This window comes from Labrus bergylta, chromosome 16 (genome assembly GCF_963930695.1).
Source record: "Labrus bergylta chromosome 16, fLabBer1.1, whole genome shotgun sequence".
Lineage (NCBI taxonomy): Eukaryota > Metazoa > Chordata > Actinopteri > Labriformes > Labridae > Labrus > Labrus bergylta.
In genome coordinates this window covers 24,859,398-24,874,059 of record NC_089210.1, presented here as the reverse complement: position 1 = coordinate 24,874,059, position 14,662 = coordinate 24,859,398, and the positions used below count along the sequence as shown (strand labels likewise).

Sequence of the window (14,662 nt, the reverse complement as noted above, 5' to 3'; positions counted from 1 at the left end):
ATATTCTAGTCTGTAGTCTAAGATGAGGAAATTAAAGAAACTTAGCCAAGTAATGAAAGGTAACAGTTCTAAATCATATAGATATAGACAGATCCATACACTGATACATAACAATGTTTTTTTTTTATTAGAACACAAAATGAAAAAAAAAAAAAACAGGTAAAAGAAACAAAGAGGTGAAATAATATAGCCCATACAAAGCCCAACAAAGCTCTAAAATCTTTGTGGAGGAGGTTTAAGTGCAAAAAGAATTAGAACACATAATGGTGGATTATTAAACTCCTGTACAGCAACAAATTGATGTTGATTTGCCTTTTGCTTCATTGTTGAAATTAAATAGGTGTGTTCTGCTCCAACAAATGGAAGAGAGGTGAATCACACATCAGCAATTTGTTATGTTTCTATGAAACTGTCCCACTTTATCACAGGTTTCCTTTTTAAATAGTTAAACTACCTTAATATGGCATTTAACATTATGGCTGGAAACTCCACGTCTGCAAGTGTTGATTATACCAGTGAGATGTTCATAATCTTCCTTGGAGCAAACTCTCATCTGAAGCCCGAGGGTTGTTTTTGACAAGCTTCCAATAAACAAAGGCAGCTGTAAGGCAAAGATGTCTGTCTGTACGTCCACACTAGAATGTCCACAGGCATCAATCAAAAGTAATGTCTGGTGCTTTGAGTTATCACCTTTAGGGTGGGGTTCTTCTCTATAAGCAGTCCATAGAGTTATCTGGTAGTAGCCCCATGGGTGGGGCCTTGCCTGGGAGACAGGATGGAGGGAGCATGGAGTTTGAACTGGGATCGACATTTTCAGAGTCTTCCATTCTCTCTGCACAGCCTTCCCAGTTTATATGGAATCTAGTAACACGGGGGTTTGATGCCAGAATATTTCTCTGGAGCTGAAAAAGAAAGTTGAAAAAATAGAACAGTTCAGAACTTTGGACAAGTGAATGTTTTTTTTTAAAGGACTATGTGTGTGCACTGCCCATATCATTAACATTATCAGGTATCTAGAGTCAGGGTACGACAACTTGAATCCTGTAGATAAGAATGGTACAAAGGTATAACATCGTATTCAACCATCAATGAATAATAATGTTAACAAAAATATAATAAACACTGCTTACTCCAAATGTGCATCTATGAGTTTTTTTTCCCATAAAGACGGCCTGCTTAAAATGTAACGACTTCAAATGTGCTTTATCTTTAATGCAACCCATATTTGGGCTTCTGACTGAAGTTGTTAAGTTGCTAACATGTACACTATTTATATAACCAAAGCCATTTTCTAAGGATTGTTTTTAGCAGTTTCTGTTCCAAGGTGCAGGCCCCAATAATATAAAAGCTTCAATTCTAAACTGTATCTGTGTAAAATACTGCTTGATGAATATCTCTGTTCTGGCTTTTTGCATGGTTTATTAAATAAATGTGTTCCTCAAAGGCTATAGTTGTGGAAAGGTGTTTTTCTTCCATTTATTTAATATAAGATGATTTATGTTTGCATGATTTTTTTTCTTTTCATTTCAGCCTTTAATGATAGCTGTAGAGATTTAGGAAATCATGTGACCTGAAGGGCTACCAGGGTGCGCTTGGTTAACATTTCAGAGCAAAATTCCTTAAGAGTTCAAAACACATTGATGTTCTAGTTCCTGTATTGTTGTTTCCCAGAGTAACATGTCAAACCCGTGAAAAGCAGTCATGTAAGCAACAAAACACAGAATATCAAGACATCCACTTTAAATAGAGATATACAACATTCTCCAGTTTGTGATCAATAAAGTCAGTTATATGTTTCTTAAGTCTGACCTGTGTGTAGTCTGGCTTGATGGGTGGATTTTCACGAAGCTCTGGTTCGGTGTATTCATTGTTTACATAGTAACCAATACGAATGAACTCCTGGCCACGGTATGTGCAGGTAATAAGCACCACGGTTACACCAACAGCATCACTTTCAGGTATCAATCCAGTGTTCGGGGCATCAGCCTGTTAAAAGAAACAGTACATATAAAGCATCTTTTTGATACATTCACATGAGGCAGTTTAACTCTTTACTTGTCAAAATGGATTAATGGCATCAGGTAGGGAATGACATTGGTCAGTATGAAATGCATGCTTGTAAAATCAAAACCAGTTTGATCATTTATATATAACCAGACCATAACAAGATGAATTCAGCAGGTATAATTGGCTATATCATGATTTGATTGGTAGCTTTGATATTAGAAAAAAAAGTTATAAATAACGCAGTAAGAAAATTAAGTACAGTGACATAAATTAATGCAAATAAAGATTAAGTTAGAAATGTTTAATGTTAATTCAACAATTGGTGATTTGTATAACAAGTGCATGAAACTTGTTTCTATTAGTCACAAACAAGCATTTTTTACTCATCTTTTTTTGAAATCCTGAAGATCTGTGAGGCAAATCAATTCTTAAAAACATGTTAACATTGACCAACTCATTCTGTCTGAGTGATCCTGCACCATTATGGTTAAACAGAACATTTTGGATCCAGTAAAGCCTCAACAGACTTATGCTGATCCTCGTAATCGCTTCTTATATTCTATTTCATTTAAGTTCTTGCTTTTTTTTTTAAACTTTGTCTCCTTCGTTAACTGTTTTGCACCAAAACACCAAGTCAAATTCCTTGTATGTGTAAATGTACTACTGATTCTGATAAACAGGAAGAGGCTGCTGGAGTCAGTCATCCATCATGCAAAAAGAAAACATAATAAATTAATGATTGTCGCATTCCATCTGTCGAAATCGTAACATCACTTACACATGAGTGATATCTGTGTGATGAGAACAGCTGTATTTGGCATAATATTCCTATATATCTTGGTATATGTTTTTGTAGTTATCACAGTTTTGTCAGGTATATATCTGTATGCATATTGCTATTTATTGTTCTCTGTGTGTATAAGCAACCTGCGTGTATTATGGATATATGTGTCCTTTAGAGGATATTTCTATATTTTATTAGCTTTATGACAGTATGGTACTTAAATAAAGTTTTATATATTTTTTAGTACTGGATTAGAAAATGATGAACTTCAGCTGTGTTGGGTCACGTGTATATTTAAGAAGGCAACTCACAAAAGACACTTTCAAGTCTGAGGAAGAGCATGTTGGCTCAAAAATGTCTCTTGTCAATATTTCTTTTAAACAGGAGCTCCTTGGTGTGTGGATCTTGTTTGTTTCTTATTACCTATCAGTGTTGTTGGATCAAGTATCCACAGAGGGATGTGCGTGTCTTCGTTGACATTTCATGAAAACATCTACTGGGACATGTGTAAGCCAGAACATTATATTATTGAAGGATAACATATCTGCTGAAGGTCAACTCAATTTTCACACTGGTTCAAAATGTTTCTATAACTTCTTGTCATATATACTGATAGTAATATATTTACAATGAGCTCATAAGGTTGTTTGAAAGGTGTAAAAGTTTCTGTCAAATGGCTCCATGTATAGAAAGAAGATTATTCAAATAAGAAGAGCACTTTTTAAAAGTGATCAATAACAACATAACTTTCTTTATGAACTAAATGTATGGTTTAAGCAACTCAAAGAATTGTTCTAGTTACTTTTCCCTTAGAGAACTCACCTGAAACACAAACATATGTCTCCCAGCAGGTACTGGACCAACCAAGACTGAGTCAAGGACTTGGTCATACTCTTCACTCTCTGCTGAGCCAACATAGATGATCTTCCATTCAAGATCTATAAATAAAAACAAGAACAAAGAAAATGAAACATCAAATGAAAAGCTGTGGATATTGTGCTTTGAATTTCAACCACTTGACTGCTTTCATTGATGAACAGATATAAAAATATATTGTTTATAACATGTTAATCATATTTTTCACTTGTAATAAAAACTTTTTTTCAAAACCGGAAATGCTGGATATGATGCAGTAATGTCCAAATTCAGTTACATTTCTAGCATTAACGAATTTCTTTAGTTTTACAGATGCTAGGTGCTGTTTAAATAAACTACAGTATATCCATAACTATCATGATTCTTAGAGACATTTGACTTTCATGATGAAACACTTATAAAGGCTAACATAAGGAGTGAGAACCATTATAATCCAGTTCAGCGTTGACAGCATGTTATTACTTAAAATAAGATTAGTCTGCAAAGGGTAATCAGTTGTACGAGTCTTACTTTTATTAACTACATTCAAGATGTGTCATCAAGGGACACATTTAGTAAATATTACTTTACTTTGCCGTAATGTTTAAAAATTGGACGACTTTTATTTTGTAAATTAAAGTTAGCTAATGTGATGCTAGCAAACCGTTAGCAGTTAGCGGACTGTGGCCACCGAACAGGCACAATGCTAATATACACAAATCACGACTTTTGGTGAGATTGTACTTACCTTCTGGCAGGTCCTCCATACACTCAAAGGTTATTTCAAACTGGAAAGGATTTCCAAAGGGACTCGGGTTATCTAGAACAGCCACATTTAAAACCTGAACCTTCGCCATTGTTGCTAGAAAGAGGTTAGCCGAAAACAAACGTTCAAACCAGTTTCCCGGGAAAACCTTAAAAACAGCAGAGACACAAAGTGTAACAGGGGGAACACTTTCATCTGCAGAGTGCCCTAATATCAATCAAAAGTGCGCCTTAATTTTGAGACTGCATGCACAGTACTCGCTTTAAAAAAAAACGCAATAATGGCATTTATTAAATTATAAGATGTATGCACCGCTCTCCCGCCGCTTCACTGTCCTACCCAGACTCCACCGCGCTTAATACATACGGCAAGCGAGTAATACAGTCTATGGTGCTGGGTGCTTTGACTGTTATCAAGAACCTTCATCTAGGAAAAAGCAAAGTGCTGTTGTCGCACCCTAGTGGATAAAGTATAAAAGCATGTACATACAAAAAGCTGCATGAATAATACTTGAATGAACAAAAAATACATTTCTAGACTGCCCAAAGTTTAAAATAAAATTGGAGAACATTTAACAACGCGGGAAGAGGCTTTTGGTGATCAACTTCAAGATCGTATTTTAATGTTGTTTTAATGCCAACTGCTTAACATAAACCTGGGGAAACAATTAAATATGAATTGTACATCATCTCTCCATAAGGAAACGGACAAAACATGCACATTTTACGATAAGCTTTCAGCAAAATGCCATCACAACAATGCCATATATTACAACCCCATCTGACTGTCATTGTAAATGTGATGATGCCTTAATATGCAGACATAGACCATGGGTCAAATGACTTTTATACGTTTTTCTTAGTAAATTACAATTTTGGGGACAACCATGTTTACAAGGGATCAGAATGATGATTGTTAAATATGGCAATTTGTGGAATTGACTGTAAATCTGTCTTCTAATTTTATGTCATAACATTTCATCATCAGTTGTATTAAGCCTACAGGATTTAGATTAAAAAGCATGTATGCAAATCAATACAAAAATAGAATACCTTAACCTTCATGGATGATTACTGACTATTTGATTACTGAAACACTAAGAGAGAAAAAACATATATATTGGTTGATATGGGTGCCTCTTCTCAGGCTCAAGCAGTTCAAGTAATTTTCCATAGTACCTCTGCTTAAAAAAACCCCTCTCTGCTCTCACACACTGTCAAAATGAAGACTATCTGACCACCACAGATTAGGCCCAAAGCAGCCACATTTTCTTTGCCCCTCTGAGTCTGAGAGGGAGAGATTAGGTGGGGATTAGAGCCCATTGGACCAGCTGGCCGCCGAATTCATCCTTCAAATATCTCAGGAATGTTGATATCCTTTCTCATGCTGGGCAACCTGAAACCTGAGGGAGGCGCTATTTCATGCGGCCAACACAATCAGACAGGTTGCTAGGTAAGTGCTTGGCAGAGAGTGCAGTCAAACACTACTACAGCAAGTGAGAGTAACCTGGTACCCGAACCAGTTCAAAAAAGTTCAGTTTAAAACAAATTCAGGATGGAAATAGGCACATTGTGATCCAGATTAGATTAAAGGTAATGTTGAGGTAGTCTTTTTTCAGTGGAAACAGGAGAAATCGGGTCTGCTGTGCTTCAGTAAACTGCGTTTCTCTTCGACAAAGGAGTGTCTGTTCGCTGTGCAGCAGGTGGATAACTGCGCTCAGGTACTGTAATACGAAACTGTACCATGTGACCAATGGCCATTTGAAAGGCAGACGAGAAAAAAAACTGTTTTACCTAAAACTCCAACTGCTGGTGTCGACAAGGATGGCAGCCTTTTACTTAGGTGGCACGTAAATCGTTTTTGTCTCTTAGTGTTACCTGTCCTCCATTGGACTAAACCACTTGCTGCCCAGGCGGAAGAACTGTGTTTCATGCGCGAGGAATCTACCTGATGTTTCCCTTTTTGCTTCGCTCACCTGAAACCAGCCTCATCAAGGGTATCAGAAGGTAACATCATTTATTCTTTCCTTTTGACGATAAGACTACTTTCCTATAACACTGTTGTAAAAGAGCCAGGACTGAACTTTGAAGCCTTTATTTTTTAATACATGTGCTATTTAAAGATGATTATTTTCGTGTGTTTTGAGCTGGTTTAATGGTGATTGTGACTCAGTAGTTGTATTGTGGCAGGGCTTACTCAAAATAATTGTCTAAATATTTGTGACAACTTGTCTTCAGCTGATTTAGGAGGGATATAAATCCACACAGTGAATGTTGCACCTAATGAAATGGAGCCGAGCTGATGCCCACAAGTCCCAGTCTGCCGTCACTTGGCCTTGCTGGTCCCAGGACGAGATGGCAGCCAGTCTGGACGTGATGGCCCTACCTGGAGGAGTCGTGGTTGGGAGTGTTTTACTGCTGGTGCTGAGCAATAATCCTGTATGGGGTGAGTCAGTAACCATCCCTTTATCTTCCACACTCCCTCACAAGCAAAACATCTGACCACACCTACACACACAAACGCACCATAGAATCCTGCAATGATAGCCTAAAAAAAAACCAACAAAAAAAAATATAGGGGACGTGCCAGAGCTAATCTGAAACATGCACCAGCTTGTCAGCATAGAAAATCAAATCTAGACAGTGAACTCAGAAACACACACTGTCATATGAGAAACAAGGATATGTAATATTCAGGTTCAGTCAACCATAATGCCATATATATAAAAATACATGTTCACAATACAATCTGCATCTCATTCCAGCATGGCTGCCCCCTCAGTAACCCATGCTTCCTGTTATCAAGTTGAACTTATGTCCTTGCAAAGTTTACTGTTTACCCTTGTGAATGATTGACTCAGAAGACAGTAGCGGAGAGATACAATTCATGTGACAAAACCTTATTTTCTAAGATATTTTTAAATCAATTTAAACGCCTTAATCCAAACAATTTTCAAAGTAGATCTGTTTTCACCCCCCATATTTATAGGCTTTAATTTACAAGCTAGCTATTTGACTCAGTTGACTGTACAAGTGAAGTACACTCTGCATTCCTGAGCTCCTCCTCCTCTTTCCCTCTCCTGGTCAAGTAGTTACTCTGTAGTTTCGTGATGTCCCCGAGTAATCACATGACCGGTCATGGATAAAATGTGTGGAAGCAGCACAAGACTGGCTGGATATGTGGTACTCTGCATTTCTGAGTTTTTTCTGCTTTGAAAGTGTGCACTTGGCTTAAAGCAGTTTCTGCTGTGCAGTCGGTTCCTGTTTTATCTGCTTTAGTAAAATAATGTGACTGCTGTATTGTGAAAATGAATGTATTTATCATGTGATTCCAAATTTTTCAATAGCCAAAGTAGATTTAGAGCTTCCTCCTTTTATTCACTTGAGCCAGTTTTGAAATAACTTCCTGTATTTTTTTCATATTGCAATATATATTGCAGAAAGAAAAGATATCACAATTTCACTTTTTTCCCCCCAACACCGTTCAGCCTTAGTATACACTCAACATTCTCTCAGCATATGCAGTCTAGAAGAGAAAATGTGAACCAGCAGCTGAAGCCAACACTTAACTAGCTTAGCACAAAGACTGGACATAAGGGGAAACTGCTAGCATGGCTCGGTCTGAAGGGTGCATCAGTGCAGTAGCACCTCCAAAAAACATCACTATTCACACATTGTATCTTGATTGTGTGAACTGTCCGAAAACTGAAATGTAACAACATATTTAAAGGTGGGTTTATGTGCTGGACCTCTTTAAAGCCAGGCAATGAGGCAACAGAATCGGGGTCATATGTTCTTACATGTAACAAGTGTTCACATTGTTTAGTGAGGTAAAACAACCAGGTCAAGTAATGCAACATCTTTAGTTAGCTGAATAGTTAAAGTCTGGGTAAGCAGCTTCTTTACCAGTAAGAGAAAGCTTGAGTTTGAAAGCATCATTCCCAGAGAGAGTCAAAGCCAACCCCCTGAAAACACACGAACATAAATTGCTTTATTACTAACTGATGAAGGTTAGAGGGCATATAGGATTGTTAATTGCTAACCGAGTTTAACAAATTCTTTCTGATAGTGAGCAGCTTTTGTGGCTTTAGCTTGTGCAAGACTCTGCTCAAATGAGTATGCATGGTTGATTTCAACAAATGTAACAATAATTTGTCCAAAATACACCATCTACTCTGGCTTTAATGGACAGCCAGTCAGTTAAAGTTAGGGTCCTGTAGCCAACTGTGTGGAGTATAAACAGACACTCAGCGACGATTCACCTGAAAGCTCTTGCTGTGTTACCTCAGTGTTCCTGACATGCTCTTCTTTTCACAGGAAATCACACCGATCTTGCGAGGGAAACTAGTTTTAATGAAACTGCAGTGAGTGAAACATTTGATCAATACCATTTAACCAGACATTATCCTCTACCAACAGACGGATCACTGTCCTGTGTTTTCTCCATTTGCAGGGACCCAACATCGCTGCGATCGTGGCCCCCACGGTCACCCTGGGTCTTCTGGCCATAGTCCTGGCGGTTCTCGCATGGCTCTTCTGCGTGGTGAAAAAGAAGAGACAGACTGAAGGGACATATAGACCCAGCGCTGAGGAACAGTCTGGTTCATCCAACGCCGCGGCACCAGATGCTTTAAAGTTACCAAAAGAGGAACGACTCATATGAGACTTTATGCGTTATGTTTGCCCAAAAATCTGTAAGGACACTTGTTGCTAAAGTTAGCATTGCAGCGTCATTGTGAGACGATGCTCTTTCTGTGAGCGTGTAAATGAAAGACAAATCTCCCCCTGGATTTTAAGAAAGGACAGGTTGCCAAGTGTGTTCACACAAACATGATGCATTCATATTACCACTTTCAAGTCATTAAGCACCAGATGATTCCTGTGTGACACTGTGAAGAAATACACCTGCATGGACCTAGCTGATTTCAAGACAATTTGACATTTCAAAGAAGGTTTTGAACATTTCTGCAATACAAATAAAGCACGAGATTTTGTATTTTTATCACTGTTAATGATTTGAGTTCTGGGATATTTCACTTGTTAATGATGTCTTATTGTATATTCAACCATGTACTTTGACCTGATTTGATTGAGTCTTTTATGAAACACTGTCACCTCCATCTTCTATGCTGATCTTTTACCTCAAGCTCTTGTTTATTTTGCTAACATGAGTCCTTATAAGTGAGTCTGATTCAACATTGAAAGTGTTTAAAGTTTGATAATGAGAGTGTCTCATCAAAGAACAAAAATCATTTTAAAAAATCTAGTTGTTTTTGTAAAATGTGATATACTGATAAATTGTGTTTACACTCAAGATCTCCTATGTAATGAACCCAATTCAAACAAGCAAAATGCATCAGAATCAAGCAGATATTGTATTTTAAAATGTCTATTTATGCTTTTGTCAAATAGATACAAAGTTTTTGTAAACTACTTGAATGGTTAAACTTTGCATCCCTGAAGAAAATGCTCCTGTTGTCATTTCTTTTAGTATAATTATATTTATTATGTTCAATCCCAGTCGAAACAAGGCTAAAACCACAACTCTAGTACAGTAATTGGAAGCATGGTAAAAGAGTAAGGAAGATAAGGAGTCCTGATAGTCAGAGGGGGAATGCAGAGCCTCTGCAACCGCATCGCACCTGATAAAGTCACAGGAACTCTGCAGCCATTGTTAGTTTCTATAGAAATGAAAGAAATTCCATAATCTGACATTTTGTAGAACTACAGAAAAGATGGCCGACATGATTCGAAGTGGATATGTATTAAACACCTACATTTCCAGAATGGAAATAACTATTAAAACAATCACTCTTTTAGAGAAATATATCTAACGGGTACTCCTTGATTTGAGATTTCAGCTGCTATCACTTGCTATCGAGACCAATACACCATTCATGCACGCTGACATGTAACTCCAAACACAAGTAATACCAGGAAATGACTTTTGACTGCCTTGTGATGAATGGGTTATCTCAAGAAATGGGCTCCCTTTTCTCATGATAACAAACATGTGAGATTCTGTTCTTGGTTCACTCATATTCACACAGTGTTATTTGTCTAGATAAGTGCTGACTTTAACAGAGAGAGAGGAAAGTCCCAACATGTAAATTTGGCTATCTGCTAATCAGTTGAGTGAGAAAGATACAAGACCTTTCCAAGTTAGAAAACGTATAAATGCAGGATTTACAAACTAATGTTTATTTGTTCCCACGTGCTGTTAATACTAGGCTTCCAGTTACTTGCTATGACTTATACCGGTAAATACATTTTTATTCAGCAAGACATCCCTCTGATAAGGGAAGCTTATCTACAGTTCAGCTGAGCACAGAACAGGCTTGCCTTGTATCAACAGCCCAGACTGAAATTTTCACAGGAATTATGTATGAAAAGTGCAGAAAAAATGTCTTCCTTCTAAATCACGGGAGCTGGATTAGTCTCACAAAGATTAATTGTTTCTACTGTTCATTGTTCGGCTCACATTACAGTCGGTCACCTGACTGTGAGACTTTCCACTGGTGGAATTCCTTTTTGGACTCCAGAGCATTTTTATGATGAATACTGGCCCCATCTTGATTCCAAATGTTGGAATCAATGTGGACTTAAAGGTCATAAACCAACTAGATTGTTTTATCCCTTAAGCATGACATTTTGCTTCACACATTGAGTTATGTTCCCTTTTTGTTTTTTGAAATTGCATCAGTAAGAGGTTACAGAGGAAGCAACCTACTCACAAGTAATTCAAAAAGCAAGGAACAGGATTTGTAAACCCACGAGAACTACTTTCATTGTCAGCAGTTTGTAGGTGAGACAGTAAACTGTTCACAAAAAATAACTCAAACGCAGTCAAACTGGTGTTTTGATCAGGTTTTAATCATCCTCCAATTTCAAGGCTTCACAGTTAAAATCACTTGCTTTTGAAATTTGCAAGGCAATCAATGGACAGATGTAGAGGTTGAAATAATTCAGTGCATTCAACAACATAAGAGAACATTTGAACCAAACTTCACTAGTATCAACACCAAAGTCTAACACTAGAGTGACAGTGATCTAGATGGTAACAGTTTTCCAGAGTTGGGGGACCATTTAATTCATGATGGAGAGGGATGAAAGGGATGGACTTGTGGGAGTGTTGATGTGAAAATGGTTTTAGGCGACCTCCTCCTCTCCTTCCTCTTCAAACTCGCCTTCCTCAGCGGTGGCATCCTGGTACTGCTGGTACTCAGACACCAGGTCGTTCATGTTGCTTTCGGCCTCAGTGAACTCCATCTCATCCATGCCCTCGCCGGTGTACCAGTGGAGGAAAGCCTTACGGCGGAACATGGCGGTGAACTGCTCAGAGATGCGCTTGAACAGCTCCTGGATGGCTGTGCTGTTGCCGATAAAAGTGGCAGCCATTTTGAGGCCGCGGGGAGGGATGTCACAGACGGCGGTCTTCACGTTGTTCGGGATCCATTCGACGAAGTAGCTGCTGTTCTTGTTCTGCACGTTCAGCATCTGCTCATCCACCTCCTTCATGGACATGCGGCCGCGGAACACTGCAGCCACAGTCAGGTAGCGGCCGTGACGTGGGTCGCAGGCAGCCATCATGTTCTTGGCGTCGAACATCTGCTGGGTGAGCTCGGGGACGGAGAGCGCGCGATACTGCTGGCTCCCCCTGCTGGTGAGGGGGGCGAAACCTGGCATGAAGAAGTGCAGACGCGGGAAGGGCACCATGTTGACAGCTAGTTTACGGAGGTCAGCATTGAGCTGGCCGGGGAAACGCAGGCAGGTGGTCACCCCGCTCATGGTGGCAGACACCAAGTGATTTAGATCTCCATAGGTGGGGGTGGTGAGTTTAAGTGTGCGGAAGCAGATATCATAGAGAGCTTCATTGTCAATGCAGTAGGTCTCATCAGTGTTTTCTACCAGCTGGTGGACAGAGAGAGTGGCATTGTAGGGCTCCACCACTGTGTCGGACACCTTGGGAGAGGGCACCACGCTGAAGGTGTTCATGATGCGGTCGGGGTACTCCTCGCGGATCTTGCTGATGAGCAGGGTGCCCATGCCAGAGCCAGTGCCGCCACCCAGGGAGTGGGTGAGCTGGAAGCCCTGGAGGCAGTCGCAGCTCTCAGCCTCTTTCCTCACTACATCCAGGACGGAGTCCACAAGCTCAGCTCCCTCAGTGTAGTGGCCCTTGGCCCAGTTGTTTCCTGCTCCACTCTGACCTGAAATCAGGAGTAACACAGTTTCACTGAAATCACATCTGGTGAAATATAGATAAGTGAATCTTTGCTAAATTGACATATCTTTACCAAAGACAAAGTTGTCAGGTCTGAAGATCTGCCCAAAAGGGCCAGATCTGACTGAGTCCATCGTCCCAGGCTCCAGATCCACCAAGATGGCTCGGGGCACATACTTTCCTCCTGAAAGCAGTTAAAAAAGAGCAACATTAGATTTTTTTGTCAAGCTTAGCAGACACAAAGGCTTATGCAAAACATTTTTATAGCAGCAGGAGAACTTACCTGAGGCCTCATTGTAATAGACGCTGATCCTGTCTAACTGCAGATCGCTGTCCCCATGGTAGGAACCAGTGGGATCAATGCCGTGCTCATCACTGATCACCTCCCAGAACTGAGGGGGGAAAAAAACAGGCGTGGAAGGAGAGGAGAGAGGCAGATGTTAATTTAGCCTGAGGTCAAAGGTATTACAAATGTATGATAAAGTGTATTTCAAGAATAAATGTGGCAAGAGCCTTGAATAAAGCAAGGTGACTTTAAAGGAGGCTAATAATTACATATAAGCTGCAAGAATGTTTAATTTTGAAAAGCAGGATAAAAGTACAATTTAGTCTGAAATGCAGACAGACTGAAGGAGGAATCAAGCAGATGGCAATAATGTGATAAGTAACATTATCTGTAAATCTTACAAGCACACAATTTACTAGGACAAAAAAACTGATGATGATGGCGATGTCAAAATAAACTTTAGATAGTTTGAGAAAACGTCATTTTCTTGAGTTTCTGGCTTGTAAAGAATCATAGGTAAGAATGGGTCTTAATGTGGTGGAGGAGGGGAAGCTGATACTGTTTACAATGGTTACATTATTGCAACCCATAATCGCTTGCAGCACTTGATAAACAATTCAGAGAAACCAAAAGCTTATCAAATCTTAAGCGTATTATGTTTTACGGTAGCCTAGTAGCCTATGCGTTAATCAAGGGTTGCATGGATATTGTTCATAAATGAAGCCCTGCTAAGAAAGTCAATGAAAGAATAGTCTCTGCTTTGAAATAGGCTACATTATTTTGTATTTATTTCACGGCGACGCTTCAAACAAGACAGTATAGGCTACATGGCGTTGGGTGGGTTTATTCTAGAGAGTTCTTGGAAGATGGATTAGACGGATCCCCTCAGCGGCACTGAAGCACCCTTGCACGAGCCTGCTGCACAAATCACAAGCGAGCTGAGAAGAACTTTAAAATTACCTTGGCTCCGATCTGGTTTCCGCACTGACCGGCTTGCAAATGCACAATCTCGCGCATTTTGAGCGGATGTAGACGACGATGGTTTGAGCAGGAGACGAGAATCACAGCAGCAGAGGCTCACAGGATGGTGGTTCCTGCGTCGAATGATCAGGGATTTATTGCACCGCCTACAGTGGTGGTGGGCTGAATCGGTGGTGCAACTTGACGTCATTTCCATGGCAACCAAAGAGCGGAGGAGAGAGGGAGGGCCCGTGATCCGTGGAGATGGCGGATAGGGTGCGAGGAGGAGCCACATCACTTGTCGATAATATTCTCATTATTCTCACGGACCGAGTGCAACCACACCCTCCTCCAAACACTCACACATCCACACACAAAGTAACGAGTGTTTGAGGCCTGGCTACACATCTCGGTATCAAGGTCGACACTTTGCAGTTTTTTAGTGTTGCACACTGCAGGGCACACCGAGTTCATTATTCTCAGGTCAAATAGACTACACAACAACATCTAAAAGTCATATCTTGAAAGGCCAAGCACAATAATATCATAAAAGCTAAACTGTATCAACAGGAGCTTAGATAAAACATGATAGGGTCCTAGACTACAGGCTCTCCCACAGTATGAAGAATGTAGGAAGTCTACAGGTAGTTCTTCTTGTTAGACAAACATTTGAAAAACACACTTAAGGGATAAAAGGCCTATATGACTTTTTTTTTAACTAGGGTTGGGTGAGCCTAGTTAGCCACTAGTCTTTGTTAAATGTAATATTTAGCCAACTTAATTA

At 39.6% G+C, this 14,662-nt stretch overlaps 3 protein-coding genes across 4 annotated transcripts; 1 reads left to right on the top strand and 2 right to left on the bottom strand.

Moving 5' to 3' along the window:
- Positions 1–4: 4 nt before the first annotated feature.
- asf1ba (anti-silencing function 1Ba histone chaperone) lies at positions 5–4,781 on the bottom strand. The gene is made up of 4 exons (XM_020640851.3): positions 4,395–4,781; positions 3,614–3,729; positions 1,810–1,986; positions 5–902 (listed from the first exon to the last, which is right to left on the bottom strand). The coding sequence occupies exons 1-4, from the start codon at positions 4,501–4,503 to the stop codon at positions 711–713; spliced, it is 594 nt and encodes a 197-aa protein (XP_020496507.1). The 5' UTR covers positions 4,504–4,781; the 3' UTR covers positions 5–710.
- Positions 4,782–5,873: 1,092 nt separating this feature from the next.
- crb3a (crumbs homolog 3a) lies at positions 5,874–9,880 on the top strand. 2 transcript variants are annotated; one of them, XM_020640868.3, is made up of 5 exons: positions 5,874–6,132; positions 6,284–6,418; positions 6,650–6,857; positions 8,729–8,775; positions 8,865–9,880. In XM_020640868.3, the coding sequence occupies exons 3-5, from the start codon at positions 6,683–6,685 to the stop codon at positions 9,072–9,074; spliced, it is 432 nt and encodes a 143-aa protein (XP_020496524.2). In that variant the 5' UTR covers positions 5,874–6,132; positions 6,284–6,418; positions 6,650–6,682; the 3' UTR covers positions 9,075–9,880. The 2 variants fall into 2 exon arrangements, with proteins under 2 accessions (XP_020496524.2, XP_020496523.2); XM_020640867.3 differs by having other exon boundaries at positions 5,874–6,418.
- Positions 9,881–11,263: 1,383 nt separating this feature from the next.
- tubb4bl (tubulin, beta 4B class IVb-like) lies at positions 11,264–14,038 on the bottom strand. The gene is made up of 4 exons (XM_020640866.3): positions 13,879–14,038; positions 12,916–13,024; positions 12,706–12,816; positions 11,264–12,618 (listed from the first exon to the last, which is right to left on the bottom strand). Exons 1-4 carry the CDS (start codon positions 13,933–13,935, stop codon positions 11,561–11,563), a joined length of 1,335 nt encoding a protein of 444 aa, XP_020496522.1. The 5' UTR covers positions 13,936–14,038; the 3' UTR covers positions 11,264–11,560.
- Between the last annotated feature and the right edge of the window lie 624 nt (positions 14,039–14,662).